The sequence below is a fragment of the Ixodes scapularis genome, unplaced genomic scaffold, assembly GCF_016920785.2.
Source record: "Ixodes scapularis isolate PalLabHiFi unplaced genomic scaffold, ASM1692078v2 PGA_scaffold5__190_contigs__length_132052651, whole genome shotgun sequence".
Lineage (NCBI taxonomy): Eukaryota > Metazoa > Arthropoda > Arachnida > Ixodida > Ixodidae > Ixodes > Ixodes scapularis.
Window position 1 is genome coordinate 46,727,811 of NW_024609880.1, and position 25,545 is coordinate 46,753,355.

General features: G+C 52.8%; 1 protein-coding gene across 1 annotated transcript in view; it reads left to right on the forward strand.

Annotated features, from left to right (window-relative positions):
* LOC115312855 (juvenile hormone acid O-methyltransferase-like) overlaps positions 1 to 25,545 on the forward strand; it is a 32,654-nt gene that overhangs the window by 2,115 nt on the left and 4,994 nt on the right. The window contains exons 2-3 of the mRNA XM_040207980.1: positions 31 to 107; positions 4,573 to 4,661. Of these exons, the coding sequence (XP_040063914.1) occupies positions 31 to 107; positions 4,573 to 4,661 (166 nt within the window). The remainder of the gene's footprint in view (positions 1 to 30; positions 108 to 4,572; positions 4,662 to 25,545) is intronic.

A 25,545-nucleotide genomic window follows, 5' to 3' on the forward strand; every position in this document is an offset into this window, starting at 1 on the left:
GAACTGTTCCCCTTGTTTCTTTGTACTCAGATCTGTGCGGGCTGTGTTCCTCCGAGCATAGACCTAGCGGACCAAGCGGACCAAGGAGCCCTCATCGCTTACCTGGATCGCTAGGTTGGACATTTGAGAAAAGGTACATGGAAGTGACGTAATGCAAAGGAGGAGCGTATCCTAGCAACACTCACGTGGCGGCTCTGCCCACTTTGACGCCGCTACGTCATCGCAAACTTGACACCCGTCACCCGTTTCAGCGACGTCCGGAGCCAACCACCGACGAGCGGAAGTAGCTACGCATTCCCTGAGGCGTCCCTACGCGCGGGATACGGGGTAGGATTTAGTACGACGCGGGGGGCAGTTCCTGCGTTTAGCGAAGGAACGGCAACCAATCCTGTGCGTCGCTGGCCGTCACATCTGTTCTAGTACAGGTAAAAGTATTGAAAAACAATCAAAACCTTTTGGGCGTTGTTAAAACAAACCGCTTTTTTGTGTCCTTTTGCAATACATTTAAGAATTAATTGGAGAGAAAGTTGTTCCAATATTATGCGGGATGTGCGCTACGCGCCATCTTCAAACCAAAATGTCGAACCACGAGGAGCCGGGTGTGCCGGGGGCAGCGGAGGGGTCGGCGGAACCATCGGGGAGCGCGCGAGTGACGGCTGCTTTAGTCAGAAACAATTTTTTTATCTTTCGAGAACTTGCTATTGCTGTGCTCAAATAAGAATGTTTGGCGCAACATCTGTGATAATTCTTTCAAAGTGGTCCAGTGTTCATATGGTGGTATGCTAGTCAGAGAATATATATATATATATTTTTTCCTTTCGAAATTTAACTATTGTGCTCAAATAAGACCAGAGTGTTCAACAAGATATCTGTGATATATACTTAAGATTGCCCAATTGCTTACATGGTTCCAGTCGATGCTCAGTTTTACTTCCAAGAATGAAATATTACATTCCATGTTATCACACTTTTATTCATGAAGTCACAGGTTTTTCTTTAAGAAATAAAGCAATCTTCAAAACAAACTACATGTGCACTGTCTTGAGATAACACAATCACCTGGCTTTGATGAAGTACCATGGAGCAGGAGGCAAGACGCTTTGAAGCATTTGTAAAATGAAACAATGTCCATGACAACATTATCCCTGGTTCAATCAGCAACTAAGAAAGCAATCTCTGCAAAAGCAAGCATTTCTTTCTAGAGGTAGTCTAAATTAATTCTGAGTTCTTTGCAGGGGCAATCCAGATGACCTGTTGGTCTGGCAACTAAACCTCCGAACCTTTTCTGTCACTGTCGACTGCGTCTCGTGCCTTCTGCTCATAAAAATAAAAAAAAGGCTGTATCGATTTCACCGCGATGCACTCGACACGTATCCGGAGGCAGCACGCTGGCTGTGCGACGAACTTCACAAGGTGTGGGAGCTGAAGAGAGTATGTAGCTTGTGGACGGCCATGACTGTGGAGCAGGAAGCGAAGTGTGCACTTTACGGCTTCCACGGGGAGGGCTTCACTGAGGGCAAGGATGTGACGGGGTCCTTGGTGGTCAGGACCTCAGTCGTGGTGGCGAGATGTTCCCTGTCGCTGGCGGCGTCCGTGCTGGGCACCACCGCAGCGAGGGCGCTGAGGGGCTTCCCGACGGTGTCCCTGGTGGTCGGGACTACCGTCGTGGCGGCGGACCCCTTGCGTGTGGCGCTCCGCACGGGCACGTCTGCGGCGGGTTCCGAACCGGGCGACAAGGCGCTGCCTCAGAGCCTTCCCCCTGTCCGAGAGGCCGACCGGAAGGCCGACCGGAGGGCCGGCAGGAGCCAGCCTCTCGGGAGCCGACGCTGACCTCTCCGAGCTCGGCTCAGAACCGTCCGAGCTCGGTTCAGACTCCAACTCTGACTCTTCAGGGTCGGAGTCTGATTCCGGTTCTGGCTCGCTCGATACAAGGCAGATGTTGTGGAGCACTGCACATGCCGAAATAATGGCGGTGGCTGTTGAGGGTGGTAATACAGAGCCCGGTGCCTTTGCAGACACCGGAATCTGTTTTTCAACAGCCCGATGCAGCGCTCCACAATAGACCTGATCGAGGAATGCGCCTTATTAAACCGGCCGCAAGCGGTGGAGGTCGCGTGGTTCCCGGCGACAGGGGTGATGAGCCAAGGCTCCAAGGGGTAGCCGCTGTCACCTGCACATGTAGAGGATGGAACATATTACATTCTTTACTTTTTAAAATAAAAGGCAAGAAAACAGCTGTGTGCAACTATGTCAATTATAATGTAACTTAATTAAGTGTGACTTAAAAGTGTGTTAATATTTCTGCACTACAGTATCAGTTTACATTATGATTAATTAGCACCAGCTTGCCTGCAAACTCCCTGTTATTTCATGTAACTATGTGTTTTCCTCGTGGGTTGTATGGGATGTGTGCACGATTCTTTTGGGGTGCTGTGTTGTATGCAAGTGCATTATTAGGCCCTTGCATCCGACAGATAAAAGCTCTGTTGCTTTTGGGAGTGTGGCCGTGACCTTAGGCACGGGCAGAGCAGAACACGCTGGCCTTGTCGTTGGCAAGCAAGGGGATAAGGCGCCAGTTCGACGAACCTCTTTCCTAATCCTCGGTGGAGTTGAAGATGGGGAAAAGAGAGGGGGTGGTTAGATTGGAAAGGAGTCAGGTCCTGTTGGGACACGGAGGGTCTAATAGGAGGAGCTATATAGGCAGACTGAAGAAGAAGGGTCAGGGAAAGAATCCAGTGTGTGGGACAGAGACGACCCGAGGACAGATCTGGCGAGCCCCAAGTGGCCAAGGAGGAATTGATCCCATTCCGTACAAACTGACGACCGTCAAAGCGACCAGGCGAGCCCCAGGGATCGGCGAAAGAGCTCCAACTTCATGCAAAAACCAACCAGCAAGAGGGTACAGGCAGGCAGTAACAGTGAGTGGGCCGAACCGGACAGCGACTCGCACTGCGGTCGCATGCATTGCGCAGTCTATCACTGTCGTGAGATTGGTGTAGTGTGGCTTTCGTAGCCTGTAGAGTGTGGGAGTTATGTGGACATAAACAGAGATTAATGGCCAAACTTTGGCTGTTGTCTCACTTCAACAAGTTCCAGCAACTGTGTCTGTGCGCCTCACAACAAGCACAGTACGTGTGGTACTGTGGCTTTCAAGCAGTGGGAGCCACCGTGTGCGTAAGGAATGAATTTAGTATGCTCACCAAGCAGGAAGCGGCCGTCGCGTGGCACCTGCCCTTGCTCGAGTTGGCTTCGGAGCCAGGAAAATTGCCACACGAAGGAGTCGTGCACCGACCCGGGATACCGTGGGTCGATGCACATTATCCGGCAGTCGGCGTCACACACCTGAAAGTGAGAGAGATATTGACATGTAATTACCTGAATCCACAAGTAGTAGATTGTACTTATGGTTCACAAAGCAGTCGCAATTTCAGAACCTTTTAAGTTATTTTGTCTGACACATGCATGTCAACACACCTTCCTGGATGTAAGGTACAACTAACTACCTTGAAACAAAAATAATGTTTTTTTTGTTTTTTTAACGGAAGCTTGCACGTTTTAACAGACAAGTATTATTTTTGGGAGAAGCGTCTCACGGCTCACATGCTACGTAGAGCACACGCTCGCGCAGTCGTGAGACCCCACAGCCCGCAGTCATAAAACGGCATACTTAAACCGTATCGGCAATACGTTTTTTTTTTTTTTCTAGAGATTTGGGGCGCGTTTTGACAACGTAACATGAGTGTACTTACCACCATCACGTTGAGGGCGTAGAAGTACTTGCGGCACCAGTACGCCGCCTTCGTGACGGTGGGGTCGTTCTTGGACGGGCCGACGATGGAGACCATGGTCCCGTCCACGCAACCGATGACGCCGGGTATCCTGCCGAACAGCCTGAAGCCCTTCTCCGCGTCGAACCTCTCGCTCGGCGTCTCGGGGAAGTGGATCCAGCCACGCTGGACCCCAAGACGACGCACGATAGCGACGGACACGGCGCGGACTGCAACGCTGACTGTCTTTTGGTCCCGCGCTACGTGTTCGTCGCTCGCCACCATGCCTTGGAAGCTTCCCGTGCCGTAGAAGCGCAGTGCACACAACACTTGAAGCTCCACAGTTATGAGCGTCCACGAGGTACGCACTTTCCCACCTCCGGTTCCTCGCGAAGTTCGTCGCACAACCACCGCACCACGATCTTGGGCAGGCGGTATTGCTTCCAAAAGATCTCCTCGTGGAGCTCGAATGCATCGCGGTGTTCCCGATACAGCCTTTCTGGCGAAAAAAAAAGCTCTATTAAAGAAAAAGACGAATTGACGAGACGGCGACGCCTCGCCGCCGAACAGATGCTGCCAATGACACCTAGTTCCGAGCAAGTACCTTTTGAAACGTACTCGGTACAAAATGAAACGTCATTTTGTTGTCACGTCCGGTAGCCGACTCCGCCCAGTTTTGCCGACTCCGCCCACATTTTTCTAGGGAAATTACGTCACTTTTGTTTCCAACCAATCAGACGTGATGACGTCACTTCCGTGTACTAAAAAAAGGTACATGTACAATGTCGAACCTAGCTATCCTGATGTACCTCCTGAAGACCGCCGGGTTGATGCCCACAACATACGAGCTGCTTCGACTGCAGCCTCTGTTCACCAGCCTGGAGAAAGTGATTGGTGAGCATCCCTCGCGTCAAATAAGGTGCCACGAGAAGTTATATGATGGGCACATACAGAAACCTATTTTATTTTCTACGACAATCTTTCTCCCCCAAAATCGGTCCTCGAAGACATAGTATGCTGAAGTCTGACGCAAATCTCTTACTTATATATGCATAAGTTTGACCTTGACTCGAATTAATTTTGTTTTTTCACTTGCGATGATGATCATTACTTTATTGATATTCACAAATGCGTTACGTATGTGAGCAGTGGTAAAGCAACATGAGTAAAACGCGACAAATTGGTTATGCCTTGCTGATTTAAAGTAGACACTTCTATAAACGTTTGCAAGTTCGGCCTCTGGAAGCCGCCATCTTGCTGCTGGTGTGCGTAGATCATCTGATAGCCGAGCATTGCTGATTCGTACCCACGGTTAACAGACTGGCGCCCAAGCGCTGAATGAGGTGGCGTCATTAGAGAAGGTCAACGCAGGGCACAAATTCGACACGACAATTGCGTCAACGTTCGTCTGAAACTTGACTCGAAGCCGAGAGCTGACGCTGCACTTGTTTCCAATCTGCATTGGCCTTTTCTGAAGACACTATCTCATTTAGCACTAGGGCTTTGTTATCTAGGAGGTCTTGCCTGAACTCTTAACCTGTCGCCGACTATACAGGCTATACCTTCATTAAATGCTTCGACGATTGTTTTAAGCAATGCAAATATCTCTGATCTTATCGACAATATTTGTAATACTTGAGGGTGCTGTTACTGTCAACATGCCTAACTGCTCTGGCCTTACGAATGGCAGTGCACGTTCAAAATAAATATAAATTAGTAAATAAATGTTTGCGCAAAGACCGTAATCTATACCACGTAGACCATCTCGTCTGGGCAGTTCGAACTGAAGGAAGTAAATGAGCTATAGTCCATTGCAACTCAAGAAGGTAGGGCTAGGGTAAGACGGACCCGGGAGGAGAATGCAGACGAAAAGGCTAAAGAGAGAATGAGGTTTCTCTCTCCCTTCTACATCGTTCCGTCTTTTTCCTCTTCCTCGGCCCGTCTTACTTTCGCCCTACCTTCTTGAGTTGCAACGGACTACGCGATCATATCCAACCGTTTAAACAACATTTCCGGGGGCAATTATGCTCACACAAGAAGAAGACGTCGATCGACACGGTCATTAAAAACTACGTCTACATGTCCCTAAATGCGGATCATAGACGAAACTCGTTCTAGCCTAAAAGTCCTCAATCGCCCAATGCTTTTAACCCTCAATAGTCTGATTTCCTCAAAACCTAAAACGTAAACTTTGGCACAGCAACCTTCGTCCTTCAAAAGGTGAACGACAGTGGTCTTTACCTGTCGTTTGGGCCACAAGATTGCTGTAAGGCGAGATGAAACGGTGGTGCGGTGATTATTTCTTAATCATTGTTTGTTTCGTGTCGTCCCCAACACCGCGACGGTGAAAAGTCGTGGACTGAGACATTTGTTGTTATTGAAATCCTTTATTTCAGGAAAGATGACGAGAAGAAAGTGCATACCCCTTATCCGGGGTTCCAAGCGCGGCGACGGCTTGCAGAGCACGGCCTACGAGCAGTCTCTGCCCGCAGGCCTCCTCACTCCTCAGCCCCGCTTCCCACATCTCAAGAGTAAAATCACACACTGGCAGGAGTCCTAGGATCTTCTTACACACCCAAGCCAGATGATGAATGTCCGCCCATTGCGCCCCGCAGAAGGGACAGCTTGGTGCCGCGAAGCGTTCCGGGTAGCACAGATACAGCTGAGCCGGTTTTCTCGAAGCGATGGTAAACCCATTTTAGTAAACCACGGTGCCTAGGAAGGACAAATTACCTAGGTACTGTAATAAGTGGCTGGATATAGAACAATAATTATTTTTGATTGGGCAGTAAGATGCGCCATCTATCGGTGAAACAAGCCAGTCATTTTGTTTATCCTCTTTTTCCGCTGGTTGTTATCGGTCTAGTATGGTATTTTAAGTCAAAATATAGTAATGTTGTACTTGAAGACCAATTTATTTGCTTCAGATGGTACGAAGAAATTTTAGCTACTGTGCTAGAGTTTGTCGACGAATATTCGAAAATGTAAGAAACATTTCCTTCAATATGTTTCGCCATAAACAACGCATAACTTTCCAGTGTGCCTTCCAGTCTGGCAACGCCGGTGCTGTAGTCTCGTTTTGTTCCTTGCGACGCACGTTTCTGCAATTCCTGCTAATCTCAACTGTTTGCCCCCTTTTCCTTTTGCCCAACCGATCCACCGGTGACGAGAAGCTAAGCTTCTCGTCACCATTGAATTGCTGGCCACCGGGGATATGTAGAAACCTCGATGCTGTCCGCATACTGTCGGCGCACTGTAAACAAAAAAACAGTACAATGTCCCAGCTGTTCACCAGGAACGAAGACTTATAACCCCCTTTCTCCGCAAAGTAATCGATGCTCACGAGTTGGCGTGCATAGTGTAACAAATTAAACGTGTTAGTATAAATGTATACCAACACTCGCTCGCAAAACATTTTTTTACTCACCACAAAAACACTTGCTAGGCTTATGTACCGTCATATGTCTTGGATCCCGGACTGCTGAACAGTGATGCGTTCGCGGAATGCTGCCGTCGGTTAGTTTAGTAGTCCCTCTGAACTACCGCTTTGCTGACGTGCTAATAGGCTGATGGTGCGTCATTAATATAATAGCCGGATCGAAATTAATGTTCAGCAGAACCAAGCAGAACTATTAGCCCTCATTAAGCGACGTCGCGGCCATTTTGCATGTAGGTACTGCTCATCCCTAGGCGCCCCTGCTCTCCCAGTCACGTGACCTAGAATTCCCTCTTCTAGGGACAATAGTTAACTTTAACCAGTCTTGGGTAGTAACGCGTTACTAGTAACGCATTACTGTAATTTCGTTACTTTTTTGGTAACTTGTAACAGTAACGACTTACTTTTTTTAAAATGTAACTTGTAACTGTAGTCCTATTACGTTTTTCTGAAGTAACGTTGAAAGTAACGACGTTACTTTTGTCGTTACTTTCCAGTGTTTTATGAATAATATATCACTGATCGAGTACAATTTAGATTTTGCTTGCACCTTTCAAATCGTCCATTCCGACATTTCGAGTGTCAAGTTGGCCCCTTGCACAAACTTGTGCATACGTTCTTTCTCACGAGTCACGACCCGAATATAGCCACGTGTAGATATCATGAAAAAAATCTAGTTATCTTTACGCACGCGCTTGTACGTTGTGACTGAACACTTACATCTTAGTGTCTTTGAAACAATTTCTATTTTGTGGTTTTTATTTTTTCTGCGAAAACGCTTTTTAATCGGGTGAATCAACCGTGAAACAACAATACACGCGGAGGGCACTGCGCATGTTTCGTATTTTGATTTGCGCCACTACTCTTGGCGTGGAAATTTTCAAACACTAATTTCGAGACGCAACTTCTGCTAACTTACGATATGAAGTAAAAAGCGTACTGTTTAATTTTATGCAATAAAACTTGGTGAGAGGCGTTTTCTTGATTTTCTATTTTTTGTGTTATAGAAAAGTAACTGAAAAGTAACGTCGTTACTTTTTAGAAGAAACTGTAACTGTAACAAGTTACTCTTTTGTTGCGGTAACTGTAACGGTAACTTCGCTACTTTTTTCTGAAAGTAACTAACTGTAACGAATTACTTTTTAAAAGTAACTTACCCAAGACTGACTTTAACCCACGGTTCGCGTTCGAGAAAACGGGCCCTGGACTGGTGTCACAACCGTGTCCGTTTGCAGTTTTCGTCACACAGACTCTTCTTCCCTCGTCAGTGGCCTGCTACGCCCAGGAACCGGCATCCTACCCTGCCTTCTGACCTTCAAGAATTTATTATAGGGTAGCCCATAATCCGATGCCTCTGGGGTCGGAGTGAGTCCCGGTTTAACACATCTCAGGCCGCGGCGCCTCATTGCCCGCTCTCCCCATATGGCCTGCAGCCCAAATCAAATGAACCCCCACAACATTAGCCTTCGCTAAGATTTTCATCGCAGGTCGCCCCAGTATGCTGCAAGCGTAATTCCTTGCACGCTTTTTGAGTGTCAAATATTATCGTAGCCCTAGGGCCCTAAACTCGTCGAACACAAAGTTGCAGCCAAAAGGTCGAGGAGCGCGCCGATTGGACGTCGGCGACAAAAACGCGAAGTCATTGTCGTGATTGTCCAATTGGTGCGCTCCGTCAACTTCGGCCCCAACTTTGTGTTTGACGAGTTAAGGGCCACTAGAGTAGCACACGATCACCAAAACAAGCGCCGCCTCCTCCGCTTGCTCCGCCGAGCGCGCCCGAATCGAAGCGATCTTTACCACGCGCCCCTGAGCATCCGCCACAGCAGTTGTCGCTATGCCCGACACGGGACCGGCCTCGTCTACGTTGCCTTCCCTGCTGTCCCTGGACCAAGACAAGGCTGCGGTGAGCGCCTGTCTCCGTTCTACCTCCCGGTCTGGGTACATGTTCCGAGGAATTCTACTAAACACAAACCTTCATCTTACTTCGTATTCCATAACGCCCCCGGTCTCCTCCCCTCTCGAGAGCCTCCGCAACCAACATTTCAAGTTTGTCTAAAAGCCACCTACCGTTAGTCGTCACCTCAAGCCTCCTGAGCTGAGAGATCAATTGCTCTATGTGGACCTTGCTGAGAGATCAATTGCTCTATGTACCCCCAGCTTGAGTAGCCCCTCCGTAGCTTTCCGTTCCGGTAGCCCCGATGCATTCTTAGAAGCCTTTCGTATAAAGACAATTAGCCTCTGCCCCTCCGTCCTGTTAAGTTGTAAATACGAAGTCCCATATGTCAACCTGGAGATGATGAAGGCCTGGACGAGCTGGACCGCCTTCTCCTTTATGCCACGCTTTTTATTCCTAATCATTCTCAACCTACCACACACCTGCGTAGTCATAGTGTCCAGTCTGTCCAGGGTTGGCTTGTTCCCTCTGCCTTGCTGAATGTGCTGCCCCAATATCCACACACCCTCCGGCTTCGGCACAGCCATGCCCCCTATCTTTATGTGTATATGCTTTCACGATCTCTCCATCGAATTTCGAAGAATCAATAGCTCGGACTACTACAGAGAGCAATTCAAACCACACTCTCTGGCATAGCAATCCACAATGTCCGCCGCCCTTTGCAAGTGCTCCTCAATTTTCCCGTCACTGCTCGCCCTGCACCATAGAATGACATCATCCACGTAAGTCGCGTGTTCCACCCGCGGTACGGCCCCCAAGGCTCCCGGTAGGCCCCGCATGGCGAGGTTGAAGAGCAGTGTTGAGAGAACTGCATACTGCGGTGTGCCCCTGGGGCCCAGACTGTATGTCTTAGACTTAATATTCCCAAGCGTGAGTGTGGCCGCCCTCACCGTGAGAAAACTTCGCACACAATCGTGCATCCTCCTTCCACAGTTGATTTGGCTGAGTCCCCGGAGGATACTGTCGTGAGAAACATTATCAAAGCCCCCTTCAGGTCCAGCGCGAGTATTCAACTCGTCTGTCCCTTCCGAGGGTCCTCCGATTATCTTTATGCATCCACAGCAGCACATCCTGCGTAGACGTGTGGGGTCTAAACCCGAACTTTTTGTTTGAAAGCAGCTGTTTCTCGTCTATGTACCTCATCAGTCTCGAATTTAACACCGTCTCAAACGTCTTCCCTAAACAGGACGTAACCGAGATCGGGGAGAGATTTTTTTAACTTTCGCTCCTTCTTAGGTTTCAAAGTAAAACGAACATCGGCCGCCTTCCACGCCTGCGGCGTCACGCCATTTTCCCGAAAATGCTCATTAAAGTGCCTCACCAGCTCCTCCAGATCCCCTTCTCCCAGGTTGTAGAGAAGCTTGGCCGTGACGGAGTCCGGACCCGGGGCAGCGTTTTTCTTCATCACTCCCAGCTCGTATTCCAACTCCCACACACTAACAGGTCTGTCCAACTCAGGGTTTTCCTCTCCCGAGTAGTCTATTTGCTCCCCCGGCGGCTCGAGGCGGAGATACCTCCCTGCAAGTCGGTTCAGGATCTGCTTTTGATCCCCTTGGCTTTCGGAGATCAACCCAGCGGCACGTATGCTCGTCGCAGACTTAGTTCAGCCCGGGTCGATAAGCGCCCTGTCCAGCATCAACGCATGAGCTGTACTTAGACTTCCTCTGATCCTGTCATATAGACCATACCAATTTTGCCTGGCTAGCCTATCCGCGTAATCCTTGACCTTATCCGTGATTTTCTGTATCCACTTCCTCAGCTTCCTATTATGGCGCTGCCTCTTCCACCTCTTGGTCAACGCCCGTCGGGCCTCCCACAGGTGCAGAAGTTGCTTGTCCACCTCAGGATTCTTGTCCGTAAGATCCACCTCCGTAACGAGAGGTTTTACACTGGCTACCGCCAACTTGGTCCACTGCTCGATACTTTCAATTGGGGCCGTCGTTTCGCCTCTCTGCCTTCGCCACTGGTACCAGTCTTAGATTCTCGCCCTGCCTATCCTTCGCTTGTAGCCAGTTCTGTGGATGGTCGTCTCCAGGATACAGTGATCACTACCTAACTCTTCCGTCAGATTCCTCCACTCCACACTTTCCACGTTCCTGACAAGGTCAAGTCCGGGCAGGTTTCCCTGCATGAAACGGTGCCAGTCCGGGTCGGATGGTCCGCTTCGGTCAGGAGAGTGAGTCGTTCCCTCTTGACCCACTCCGCCAGTCGTCTTCCCTTGGGTGTCACAAATTTGCATCTCTACGCCGGACGAGCAGCATTAAAGTCCCCCGCAATTATCACCGGGTCCTTCCCAGCCCCTTTCACCGCCGCAGAGATGAAATGTCGAAAGTACGTATGGCTCTTCGGGTTGTCGTAGACATTCAAACCGCGCACCCCACTGTCCCCCTTTTTCGCTGGTATGACCGTAAGAAAGCAGCACGAGACACCGCATCCGTCAAAATCACACTTCGTTCCGGAGTACAACTTATGCACGAGCGTAGTGACGTAGCGATCCCATCAAACGTCGCATAATCCTTTAACTTCACCGGAATCCTCCCAAGGTTCTTGCAGCAGTATGACCCCCGGGGGGTTAGGTTTCTTGCAGGACCCGCAAGCCAAGACCTGCTTCCGCCCAGTCCCCCCGGCAGTTCCACTGCCAGATTTTTAGCTCTGGATCCTTAGACTTGCGCATGATTCGGCATCAGACAAGTCCACGTCCTGTGGCCCATGGATCTTCTTCCTTCTCTTCGTGTCGTGATGAAAAAAACTCGCCTGCTTCTGCTCCAGCGTCCTTCCCAGGTTTTCCAGCCCCGTAACTCTGTGCGTGTGTAACATCAGCTGGCCGGTGACGAATTCCTGCCTCCCGAGAACCGCGCGTTGAACCGCCGCCTCCACAATGCCTTGAATCTGCTTGACCGTGACAGCATCGTTCCTCCGTTTCTCATTTTTTTTCTTAAGTTCCCCGATGGCCTTCTTGCAATCCGCTAAGTCCTTTATCTCCTGCATCTCGGCGCCAAGAACCACGTGCGACTTGGGGTCAGCTTGGGCTAACCCCACGGAAATTCTTCGGAAAGCGCCCCGAACTCCCTTCGGAACTTAGGGCCACTTTCCCCGGTCATCTGGGTCAGTGTGAATCTCACGCTTGTCGCCTCCGCCGTTCGTCCTCCTTCTTCGCTGGTTTCGTCGCCGCGGTGTAGATGTAACTTGAGCCTTTCTCTCCTGATAGCCGGCAGACCAGCTCCTCGAGCGCTCAAGTGGCCTTGACGTGCTCCGGGCCGAATCCCTGGAGCCACGGCTCTGTCTCTTCTCCTTGTCCGTCCTGGCCTCCTCGTAAATTTTCTCTGGACAGGACCTATCATAGGTCTTATGCGCCTCCCCCTCCCCCTCCCCCTCCCCCCCCCCCCCCCCCCAAGAAGGCACATTACGGCTCACACACATGCCCCTCCCACATTGGCTGTGCCGCATATCGGATAGCGAAACCGGCCGGTTTGCTGCAAACATCGGTTCAATGGCCCACCTCGCCGCAGTTGAGGCATGGTGCCTTAATCCTTTTATAGAAGAAGCACGGGGTTTCAAGCCGAATGAATCTCACCATGAAAGGAACCTTGTATCCCGCGAAGATGATAACAACCGACCGAATGCGATCTTCCACGCCTCCTCGCTTCAAGATGTTCGTACCCGAAAGCCTTGGTCTTCTGTTTGATCTGCTCATCGGTCAAATCCAGGCTTCCGTGAATTACGCCCCCACACGCGTCTTCTCTCGGCGAAACGTAGTACGCCTCGACATCTAGTTGTCCGACCAAAAAGTTCAGCTTCCTGATTCACGTCACGGCCTCCGCCTCCGTCCACTCATCAGTGCACGCCATGATCGGGTTTTGCGCTTCGAGCAACCAGACAACGGTTCCGTCCTCCAGTTCTTTCTTCAGAGAGGTGCGTACCGCCTCCCCTACTTGGCTCTTGTCTTCAAGTCGATCGCAACGCGTCTAGGCCTGATAATGACTATGCTTGAACTCCGTCATACTGGGCAACCGCAGGGGTTTCCTCGGCTTGGGCTTCTTCCTTGCATGGCACTCCCTGGCCCCCTTGATTTCCTAGCCTTCGTCGACGGGGATTTCCGTTCCACCCTTGTTTTCCTTCTTCTTTCTATGCAGCACTTGTACCCAGTTTTCCCGGGTACTTCGGATTACTTGTACCCCCAGGTGGCCCCTATATATAGGTCTTCTGCCGGGAATGGCTGCGGGTCAAAGCAACGCCATTTCTTCTGGGTTATGGCAGGTCACTGGACCGTCCATTAGCTTCCTCAAAGGCTTGCTTCCATCTCCATTTTCAGGCAACCCTCGAACGAGCAAGCGTCTTGAAATTAGGTTCAGCGAGGCGGCTGTACCGAGAGCATCCCGGCCCGACGCGCCTGGCCGAGTCAGGCCTTCCGACGGGGCGCTACGGATCACGTTCGTCTTCTCCTCCGGGGTTCGCGGAGTCCGGAGAAAGTGGACCGTTCTCGATGGTGTCTGGAACAATGTCTCGGACTGAGAAAAAAATAATTAGTTATGACCACACTCAATTAAATTTCATTTCACGAAACACTCGAAATGTGTGTTTATTTGAGTTATCTCTAAGCAGACGTTTAACATTTTGTGTGTTGACTAAGGTATTTTTGCATAAACTTAATATCTCAGCAATATTTATAGATGCCACCTTTACCTTTTCTTATACACATTGACCCAATAAAACAATTCTGAGCCTGTAGAGGCAGGTCCTTCAAAAATTAGAACCGCCTAAATATTTTTTTTTTATATTATCAAATGGCTGGGACTATCCTGACAACCATCGTCACAGAGGAAGAACGGTCTCATCTGCTCGATGATGTCACCGAGCAAGCGAAAGAGTGGTGGGCTCAAAAAGAAGCCGGCGGCTCACCTTTCGATTGTCAGGTGTTCCTGGTGCACACCCTCAAGCCTAGGTCGTAGGCGGCCTGCCCATTCATGTAACGATCTGCAGTCGGGGTTTTGTCAAATAAAGTCGTGGTATAGACGCAAAGGTACCGATGAGTCCATGCGCACTGCCCGCGGAGCATTCGAAACACCAGACGTCTATCTCACTTTGTATCCATCTTTGGACCTGGAGGTGATGCCGCAAGCCATATCGAGTTTTAGTGAACGGTGGCAGAAGCTGCGGGTGCTGTCGGGTTGTGGTTAGTAACTTATAGATTTTAATCAGTTAGTCGAGACACTGTTGTATCGTTGGAAACACAAATACGGATTGGTCCTAAAAAAATAATTAAATAAAAGGAAACTATAAATGCATAAATGTATACAATCAAGGAAGAGAAACGATCGCAAAACTTATCCAGTGGGGAGGCTAAATCCAACTCACCAGTTTGGTGTACATCACTGGCCGCAGGCTGGTGTAGATGCCATGGGCATCTACACCAGCCATGATTCGGGTTGCGAAGAGCGCTTCGGCATTGAGTTATCTTTTGGAGCTGGCGGGGTCTTGATTTGCACCGGGATGTTTCGTTCTTGCGGGGTGCGAGATTTGCAGACCGTCCTTGCTCCCAACAAGATTAGGTCAGATGCAAGGTGGATTGGCGCCGAGACCCGTCGAGAAGTAGCAGACTTGGTTCTTACCTCTTGAGGCCCAACCGACAATTGAGGTCCAGCGTCTTTGCATTCCCAGCCTGGTACGATTCTTCGGCGCCGCTCGCTCTAACGCCGCTTGCGTCCTCTTCTTCTTCCCACGCGCACTTCTTTTTCATTCGTTCGGGATCGGCCCTGACACTGCCTGTTCACCCTCGCGAAGTTCATGGTCATTTCAAACTGATGGCGCGAGCCCAGACTCACTCCTAAGCAGTGGCGTCACTGGGGTCAGCGGCACCCCGTGCGGTAACCCGTCGCGACGCCACTACTCCTAGGTATAAAACATTATCAGTGATGCGTGATCCAATTTTATAATTGGGTATTTTAGGTGTCCGCCAGACTTGGCGGTAAAACAATCCACGAAATTTAGCGGTAAAAAAATCCGCGAAATTTGGTGGAAAATTTTCTGCAAACTTTAGTGGTAAAATTTTCTGCTAAGTTTGGCGGGAAAAGTTTTCGCTAAATTTTGCGGGAAATTTCTTTCTCAATTCGGCGGTGAAAGTGTTTCGCTATATTTACCGGAAAACTTTGCCGCCAAATTTAGTGGGTCGATGGGGCTATGACGTCACAGCCACGTGTGACGTCACACGTGGCTGCGCGCGTTGTATTATAAGATTTTTTGGTCCCGCCGACGCCGGATCTTCTGCGACATGGGCTTCTAAACGCTATCGAGTTAAAAAAAGCATCATCCAACGTTCACCCCACGCTGAAGGTGCGGTGGGAGCTAAGCTATCGCTAGACCAATGAACCGCCCCCCTTTCATTAGCTGACCCAGTTCTCCGCGCAGGGATGTGGACGAGCGTGATCACGTGTTTGTGTTGAATTGGGTATGTACGTTTCGGATTTGCATTTTGCAACGAGCGCCAAAATATACTGGCTTTTGCGGCCGCTCTTCGTACACCAGATGCTTGCAGTAACAAGAGATCTGCCATGATATGTTTAATTGGATATGTGCGTTTCGGATTTGCATTTTGCGACGCGCACCAAATGTGCTGGCTTTTGCAGCCACTCCCCGTACACCAGATTCTCGCAGTAACAAAACATCTGCCATGATACGGTAAACTTTTGCAGCTGCTACCGCGGATGTTCTTATCAAAAAGTCGTAAAAAACGTTTTAGTATTTTTTTTTTTTTTTTATAGCCGAAGTGCAGGTGTAAAAACTACTGGTGTGGGCAGACAGCAACTCTGAAATAAATGTATCTTAACCCTTCAAATAAAGTTGGAAGTCACCGAATCTGCACCAAATTGTGTTGTTGTCCTTGTCGTTTGTTGTCGTTGTCTTTTGTTGCCGTTGTCGGTTGTTGTCGTTGTCATTTCTTGTCGTTGTCGTTCGTTGTTTTCGTTGTCGTTCACGGTTGTCGTTGTCGTTCTCTGTTTGTTGTTGAAGTGGCCTGGGTGTATATTTATTAGCTATTCTGAGCTCCGAAAGAAAGCTGCACATAATGTGTCTGCCGCAGTCAAGAGACACGTCGAACGTATCCGAGATACGCGCAGAATATGCGGGGCATATCCGGCAGATACCGTACCGGTATCCGTAGGATATCTTCCCCGTGAGTGTAGGTGTAATAATCCCGTCAATCTCCGGCTAAATTTAGCGGGGAAAGCGGCGTCAAGTGACGTCACGTGACCTATACCACCTTGGGAAAATTGACAGCACGGGGCCTATACGTCAACTCAGTTTTCCCGCCAAATAGAGCTTTTTGGCCAAAACCTAAATTCAGTTTCCCCACTAAATTCAGCGGGAAAGTTATTGTCTTGTGAGCCAGACACCAATCCAGTTTCCCCGCTAAATTTAGCGGGGAAATTCACGTCCCGTAACCTCACGTCCCCTGACCTATACAGCCACGATAAATTTAGCGGGAAAATATACGTCATGTGTCACACCAATATACATTTTATGCATTATAGGACTTTAAAAGTGACAATCGCGTCCAGATTTTTTAAGTGTCTAGATGGTTTACAATTGTTTAAAATGCGTGGTTACGGAGGAAGGAAGCCCTCTCCTACTGAAAGATGTGACAGAGGAATCGACCAAATGGTGGGCCGAAAAAGATGCCGGCAACTCGCCCCTCGATGGTCAAAGTGTTCTTTGCGCACGCCTACAAGCCTCGGTCGCCAAGGGTTTTCGCAGCCATGTAAGAATCTGCCGACTGGAGTCATGCTATTTAAAAATAAAATCTGTAAATACTGTCAGAAATACCCTGGACCTTACTTTTCAGTTTTATTTTATACTCATTTTCATTTATTTCCTCTCAAGGCATAACAGATAGGAATGAGGCACTGCAACTTACATATAAAAGCAAAAAAGAAATGAAATACAAGAATACAAAATTACTACGAAACATCGTTTAACAAATCAGTAATTGTAATTCTAAAATGAGCAGTGTTGGTAACTGTAACAATAACCACAAAATCGCAATTCCAAGGAATTGAAGTTATTATTGTTTTATATACAGGGCGTTTCACGAAAACTGGACGAACGCGGTATTGCAAAAACTACGCATCGCGAGAAAAAACGGCTTGTGTCGTTTAAGTCCTGGGCAAGGGGCCTATTTATGAAAATTGTTAAAGTCTGGGAAAATTAAGTTCTTAATTATTTTTGCGTAATTAACTTTTTTAATATTGTATTTAAGGACATGGGTTCCAGTAGGAAATTGCTCAGCATCATCAAAAAACACTAAATCAACAAATTGCAGAACGACAGAAGGCACGCAAAGCATTTCACGGCTTTCTGAAAACCGCAAAATTCGACGTGTTTTCAAGTTTCGGTTTGCTATCGGAGCGCCTCTCGGCCCCGACGGCACCGCGCCCCGTGGAGAAATAGTGCAGCCAGCCTCTGCTGCGTCGCGCGAGGACAGCGCAGCCCCAGAGGTTGGTTACACTCTTCCTATAAACCAAAGGCAGTTAAACAACAAACAAGGAACAACAACGACAAACATCAACGACAACGAAAACAACGAACGACAACGACAACAAATGACAATGAAAACGCCCGAAAACGGCAACAAACGGCAACGACCATAAACAACGACGACAACAAACGACAATGACAACAACGCAACAAGGTGCAGAGTCGGGGTCTTCCAACGTTTCTTTAGTGCCCCCAGGGCCCTCGGTCCCTCCCAAAAAGCAGACATCTACGACCCTGCACCTCCCCCTGTCGGCACGCGGCTTCAAGGCATTCAGCTCTCCACCACTGAGCCCAGACAAAACACAAGGCCTGAACCTACCATACATCTATCCTCTGACGCCGTCGCACCAACCGGGCCAACAGAGAAGAATGGAGGCCCCTTGTTCCCCGCTCCTGTACTCTAAATCCTTTCACCCAGTGGCGTGCCAACTTGTTCTTGAGGGGGGGGGGCAAACCAGACCCTCCTCCCCCCCCCCTGGGTCGCATAGTTTTGCTATTGATGGGCCGAACTTGTGCCGAATCGAAAATTCGGCGCAACTTTTGCCGAACTTTTCTAAAGATTTGGCAATGATTCGGCAAAAATACAATGTTACCAGATTTAACATTGATATTTAACTTAAAAAAAAAATTGTTTTTTCTTCTTAAAAAATGTAGTGCCTATTGAAACGGTTATGACTAAATAAGGTGATAATCTACAAGATAATTGTATCGATGTCGCTTTTGTGTGTTTTTTGGTGATTTTAGTGTTTGCTTGCAGAAAGTGGCTTGACAACGAGGTTGGGTAGCAGCCGGCGTAGTCACGAATCACGCTACGGGAGTTTTGATTTTGAGGCTTCATCAGCGCACGCCTGCAAGCGTGTTTACATTGCTAAAATAAAGGCAATCACTGCGTTCTTACTTTCTCTGGGAGTCACGATTTCGTGCGCGAAAACGAATGCAACGATTGCTGAGCCTTCACCAGAAGAAATAACCATAGTGTAAATATGCATGTCTTTTTTTTTTCGATTTGAGTCACTTGACGTCAGCTTTGCATGAAAGTGTGCGTTTCATATTCGCAACGTGCCGTTTTTAACCTTTAAAATTCCGGTTTCTGGTGTTAGGACACACACGGATGTTTAGGAAGATGGGGATTGTTAGGAATGTCGGATTTGCAACGTCGAGGGCATGATAGTTCTGTGTTTAGTTTTATGCAAATACATGAAAATCGCGAAATGGCGTGAACTTAAAAGCAATATTATTCTGTTTTGCACAAACTACTTGTGAGCGGAAAACACGATTGTTATAATAATAATAATAATATTAATAATAATAATAATAATTTTATTTGCACATACTGGAAGGGGCCTATGTGATGGTGCGCGGGGCTAGGCAGATAGGTGAAAACCCCTACGCAGAGCGCCTGCCAGCCAGACTTGTACGTAGTTCAACTACTTTACTCAAGTTGCTGTAGTTTATACACTTTTCTAGATAGTTTAGTAACTTTCAATTACATTTCTATTTTGGTAGCTAGTAGTTTATTTTAACTACTTTTCCGAGTGACTTCCACTCAAATTACAAATTACTTTCGAATTTTAGTAATTATTTTGTCTATCAAAAAAGATAAGATGTTAGAAGATCAGCTGATATTTGCAGAGGGGGAAGCATGTGGCGTAGAAAAGGAGGGGGGAAGAAGAAAGTGATTCAGATAGTCCAAAAAAAACCCAAAAGTTTAACGATCCCCCCACAGCAACAACACTGCTATGAGGCGCGGGGAGTGAACAGACATGATGCAAGAGAGGCAGAGTAACTGTAAGATTAGCGCCGAAGACTGCCGTTCCTTTGTATCCCGAAGCTCAAGGAGACTTGACGCATTTGAAGAAAGGGCTTGTCCCCGCTTCTTCCCAATGTAGGAATTCTTGCCCTCTACAGGAGGTATACACACTACATCCTCGCTCTAAAAAGGTAACGAAATGCAGCAGCCGCTCTGAAGTTCATCTGGTGCTCCCGTATAGACGCTTTACAGACGCGCCAAATTACAGCCGCCATTGCTGACCTTCTCCTGTCTTACCGAGATGCCGAGCAACTGAAAAGGTAGTTGACGATCCTCTGCAAAGGCCGATGCTTTAGAAAAGGACACAGTTGAATCTAATATGGCAATAACCTGGCCTGCTATAGTAATGATGAAGTGAAATAAACGAAATAAGAGGAAACAAAAACTGAAGGACAGTTATGGCGGCGTCCGAGCACAGCTGCTGCAAAGCGTCTATAGCTTGTGCTGTCTTTTGAGACGTCACCTGCTCATTTCTCTGGGTGATGAAATTGCGGCTATAAGACCGACACAAATAAGTGCCTTATAAGTTGATTGTGTTAGATGGTTCGTCAGCGAGAATAAAGCAATTACTGTATGGCGTATTAGTTGCCGCCATTTCCAAAAAAAAAAGAAAAACTGATGCACCTCCGATTTTGCTGCCCTTCCCGAAGAAAACTGATGCACCACCGATTTCAGCTAAAGCAAGGAGGAAGAAGAAGACGTCATCTCTTCCTACCGGTCTCGATTCAGCTCCTTCAATTTTTGGCATTTTTCGCTCTCCTTACGCCTGAGCTTCGGCTCACACTTCCGTAAGGACATCATGACGACCCTCGGCACCGTCGGAACTCTCAGGACCTTCCTCTTCCTGATGATATGAATTCTCAGCCCATTGAGGCGCCTACGCCGGCTGCAACCGCCTCGCTAACCCTACTCCCGAACGTATCACCCACCGCCGTTGCTGCCGCTAACGCAGGCATCTCACTGCCTCACGCATCACTCAGTGCCGCGTCGAGGCAAACTGCGATCACTACTCGGAATCCGTTTTCTATCCTTGGTGATGATGATCCCACGGGTAAGTTCCCCCCTCTCGGCAGCACGTACCACATCCGCTACGCCGCCGATGGAACTAAACGTGCTCGCAGCACGCACCTCGGCTCCTCCACCGTCAAGTTCACCGTCACACCAGCGTGCCGTCCATTTCACTCCAATGATGCCTCGTCCGCTCTAGAGGATGGTTGGCATACCGTGTCTCGCCGCCGTAAGACGGCCCAGTCCGGGATGCCTCACGCCGTTTCGCCCCAAAGCGAGTTTCTCCACACCGTCATATTACGACCAACCAAACCATGTCGGATCGTGGGCGCACCTTTCCTCACCATTGACTCCGCCATCGCTACACAAACGGGCCTCCAATCTCACCCATCATTACAACCCCGTTACCAAGTACGGTACCTCGACCGCAGTAACCAACTCGCGGTCGATGCCACCTCTTCTCAAGTGCGTGACGCTTTACTCAAGATAACATACATACCGATCGACAAGAAACACGTCCCCGTCCAAGCCTACGAGGCTATTCGACGCGGCCAGACTCGCGGCTTTATCAAAAACGCTGGTGGTATGGATTCCGCGCAGCTCCTGCAGCATCTTCATTGTCGGAAATGTACCATCCTTCAGGCACGACCTCTCGGCACCTCCGGGTCGGCGTTAATCACGTTCGAGGGCACCAGCCTCCCGTTCCGCGTGGGCCTGGGCTCATTCATGGTGCGTGTATATCCTTTCCATCGACAAACTCATGTATGCGACACCTGTCATTGCATCGGGCACCGCAGTACGCAATGCCCTAACAGTGACAAAGCCCGCTGTGCCACGTGCGGCGCACCAAAGCACGGCACAGACCAGTGCTCGTCTGCCCAACCCAAGTGCCGGAACTGCGGCGGAACCCATCTCGCCACGGCCCGCTCCTGCCCAAAAAGAAAAGAAATTCAACGCATGATGGCTCAACGAGACCGCGGGGCTCCACAGCGTCGTCCGCCACCTTCCTCATTCCCGGAGGAGCAGCCTCCTCCTCCTCCTCCACCGCCACCGCCACCGCCACCGCCACCGCCACCGCCACCGCCACCGCCACCGCCACCGCCTCCGCCTCCGCCTCCGCCTCCGCCTCCGCCGCCGCCGCCGCCGCCGCCGCCGCCGCCGCCGCCGCCGCCGCCGCCGCCGCCGCCGCCGCCGCCGCCGCCGCCGCCGCCGCCGCCGCCGCCGCCGCCGCCGCCGCCGCCGCCGCCGCCGCCGCCGCCGCCGCCGCCGCCGCCGCCGCCGCCGCCGCCGCCGCCGCCGCCGCCGCCGCCGCCGCCGCCGCCGCCGCCGCCGCCGCCGCCGCCGCCGCCGCCGCCGCCGCCGCCGCCGCCGCCGCCGCCGCCGCCGCCGCCGCCGCCGCCGCCGCCGCCGCCGCCGCCGCCGCCGCCGCCGCCGCCGCCGCCGCCGCCGCCGCCGCCGCCGCCGCCGCCGCCGCCGCCGCCGCCGCCGCCGCCGCCGCCGCCGCCGCCGCCGCCGCCGCCGCCGCCGCCGCCGCCGCCGCCGCCGCCGCCGCCGCCGCCGCCGCCGCCGCCGCCGCCGCCGCCGCCGCCGCCGCCGCCGCCGCCGCCGCCGCCGCCGCCGCCGCCGCCGCCGCCGCCGCCGCCGCCGCCGCCGCCGCCGCCGCCGCCGCCGCCGCCGCCGCCGCCGCCGCCGCCGCCGCCGCCGCCGCCGCCGCCGCCGCCGCCGCCGCCGCCGCCGCCGCCGCCGCCGCCGCCGCCGCCGCCGCCGCCGCCGCCGCCGCCGCCGCCGCCGCCGCCGCCGCCGCCGCCGCCGCCGCCGCCGCCGCCGCCGCCGCCGCCGCCGCCGCCGCCGCCGCCGCCGCCGCCGCCGCCGCCGCCGCCGCCGCCGCCGCCGCCGCCGCCGCCGCCGCCGCCGCCGCCGCCGCCGCCGCCGCCGCCGCCGCCGCCGCCGCCGCCGCCGCCGCCGCCGCCGCCGCCGCCGCCGCCGCCGCCGCCGCCGCCGCCGCCGCCGCCGCCGCCGCCGCCGCCGCCGCCGCCGCCGCCGCCGCCGCCGCCGCCGCCGCCGCCGCCGCCGCCGCCGCCGCCGCCGCCGCCGCCGCCGCCGCCGCCGCCGCCGCCGCCGCCGCCGCCGCCGCCGCCGCCGCCGCCGCCGCCGCCGCCGCCGCCGCCGCCGCCGCCGCCGCCGCCGCCGCCGCCGCCGCCGCCGCCGCCGCCGCCGCCGCCGCCGCCGCCGCCGCCGCCGCCGCCGCCGCCGCCGCCGCCGCCGCCGCCGCCGCCGCCGCCGCCGCCGCCGCCGCCGCCGCCGCCGCCGCCGCCGCCGCCGCCGCCGCCGCCGCCGCCGCCGCCGCCGCCGCCGCCGCCGCCGCCGCCGCCGCCGCCGCCGCCGCCGCCGCCGCCGCCGCCGCCGCCGCCGCCGCCGCCGCCGCCGCCGCCGCCGCCGCCGCCGCCGCCGCCGCCGCCGCCGCCGCCGCCGCCGCCGCCGCCGCCGCCGCCGCCGCCGCCGCCGCCGCCGCCGCCGCCGCCGCCGCCGCCGCCGCCGCCGCCGCCGCCGCCGCCGCCGCCGCCGCCGCCGCCGCCGCCGCCGCCGCCGCCGCCGCCGCCGCCGCCGCCGCCGCCGCCGCCGCCGCCGCCGCCGCCGCCGCCGCCGCCGCCGCCGCCGCCGCCGGTGCCCCCGACTCCAACCCTCACACTTCCAGCTATGCCGCCAGTTGCGCTAACGGTCCCAATAGCCTCATCGACAACTACTAAGCCCAAGACAGACTCCCGCCCGATTCTCGCCGCTAAATCCCATGTGCCGGCTCTCAGCGCCTTTGTCACCCACACGCAGCTCCCTACATCGGAACCGCCTCGCACATCCTTTGCAGAAGCCGTGAAGGCTGTCAACACCGCTCGCGAGACGCCCGCCCCAATTCCGGCAGTAGACGACTTAACGGCCATGACCCAACAAATGGCCCTTCTCACAAAACAAACGCAAGCTGCCTTGCAACAGCTTGCTGCCATGCAGCAGTCGATCTCTACTTTGGTGGATACCTGCACCCGCGCAGTCATTGACCGTCTCATGATGCAGGGCATCATTCCATTCGGCCCTCCCGCGCAATTCACGCCTAAACATGACTAGCGCACCCACAATTGTTCAATGGAACTGTCGCTCGCTCCGACGCAAAAAAGCAGACCTTATCGAAAAATTTCATCTTCATTCTCCATCTGACACACCCGGTGCCTTCGCTATACAAGAACTCAACGGCCCACTTCCGGCTTTGCCACAGTACGACGGACTTGCTCCGGACGCCGAGACTAGTGCCTCCTTGCCTCGTATCCGCGCCGCACTGTATGTCCATCGCTCAGTCCCATTCACTCCCCTCGACACATCACAGTGGTGCTCCATCATCACCAGTGTCAAGGGTTGCGACTGCTCCTCCTTCCTCGCCGACCTGTTCTTCTTTTCTCTGTGTACGTGACCCCCGACACGTCGTTAAATCGTCGCACAAGGCAGCCGCTAAATGTCGCCTTCATCAAACACTTTTCTCGTCTTTACCCCAAGGACGACATTATAGCATGCGGTGACTTCAACGCAAAACATACGGCCTGGGGTTACGATGTTGACCTTCCTCGCGGTACACGGCTCCTTGCGGACCTCACCGAACTCAAACTTTCCCTCCTGAATAACCCAAACACACATACACGTATCGGCCAAACCTCCCGGCAACAAGACACTTGCCCCGACCTGACCTGGGCTCGCTTCCCTCAACGCTGGAAGTGGCAGGTCACCAGCGATCACCTCGGCAGCGATCACCTTCTCATCACTTTACATTATCACTTCCCATCTCCAACTTCATCTCACCACAACACCCGTCGGGACACCTTTATCACCAAGTGGGACAAGTTTCGGGCAGCCCTGATTTCTGTCATGGACGTCACCGGTTTCTCGGACATTATACAAGCCATCCAGTGTGCCCACAAGGCCGCCACCAAACGCCTAACCGTTCCCGGGGACGCTCCGGCACCTGATGCACATTTACTCACCCTTTGGAACCGCCGCATACGCCTGTTGGCTCGCTACCGCCGATCTGGTAGACCACGTCGGCTCCTCAGGGTTTTGCGCCAGGTGCAAGACACCATCTCGAGCTACACATCGGAACTGGCTTCTGACCGCTGGACCTCCATGTGCAGCTCCGTTTCCGGTAATACCAATCTCTCCAAAGTATGGAGGCTTCTGCGCTTTCTCCTTGGAGACCGCAAACCTAGACAACCTGCCGCTGCCGTTGCCCTCCGCGAAGGCGTTTCCTTCGAGGAGCTAGCGGAAAGAGCGTCTGATGTCTTTTTTCCACAACCATCTCGGCATGACCCTGGGTGCTACACTCGTATTCACCCTGCTCCCGAGCCCATCGGCTTGGATTCCCCGTTCACCCTCCACGAACTCAAGGCCGCCCTGGATAGGGCAAACACACACAGTGCACCAGGCCCTGACAACATCACCGTCGGGCAACTTCGCAACCTTCCCACCGCCCTAAAAGAGACCGTACTGACGGAGATCAACCTGGTGTGGGATTCTGGGTGCGTCCCTTCCGAGTGGCGTCACTCGACGGTATGTCCTATTCCGAAGCCCGGCAAACCACCTACGTCTCTCACAAATCTACGCCCAGTACCCCTCACATCATGTCTCTGCAAAACGGTTGAGAGCATGCTGAACGCCCGTCTGCAGTGGTGGCTTGAGTCCAACCAGCTGCTCAGCCCATCGCAATACGGGTTCCGCCCTGGACTCTCCACTCAGGACGTCATGAGCCGCCTCCAGCACGATACGCTATCTACATCATCACCGCATCTTCGTATTGTGGCAGGGGTCGACGTGCGCAAGGCGTTTGACAGCGTCCCGCACTCCTCCGTCCTCTCAATGGCACAACAGCTAGGCATCACCGGTCGGGCATACAACTTTATCGCGGCGTTCCTCGAAGATCGCACTTTCATTGTTCACGTCGGCACATCCCACGGAATCACCCATACAAATCGAGTGGGCGTTCCACAAGGGTCCGTTCTTTCTCCAG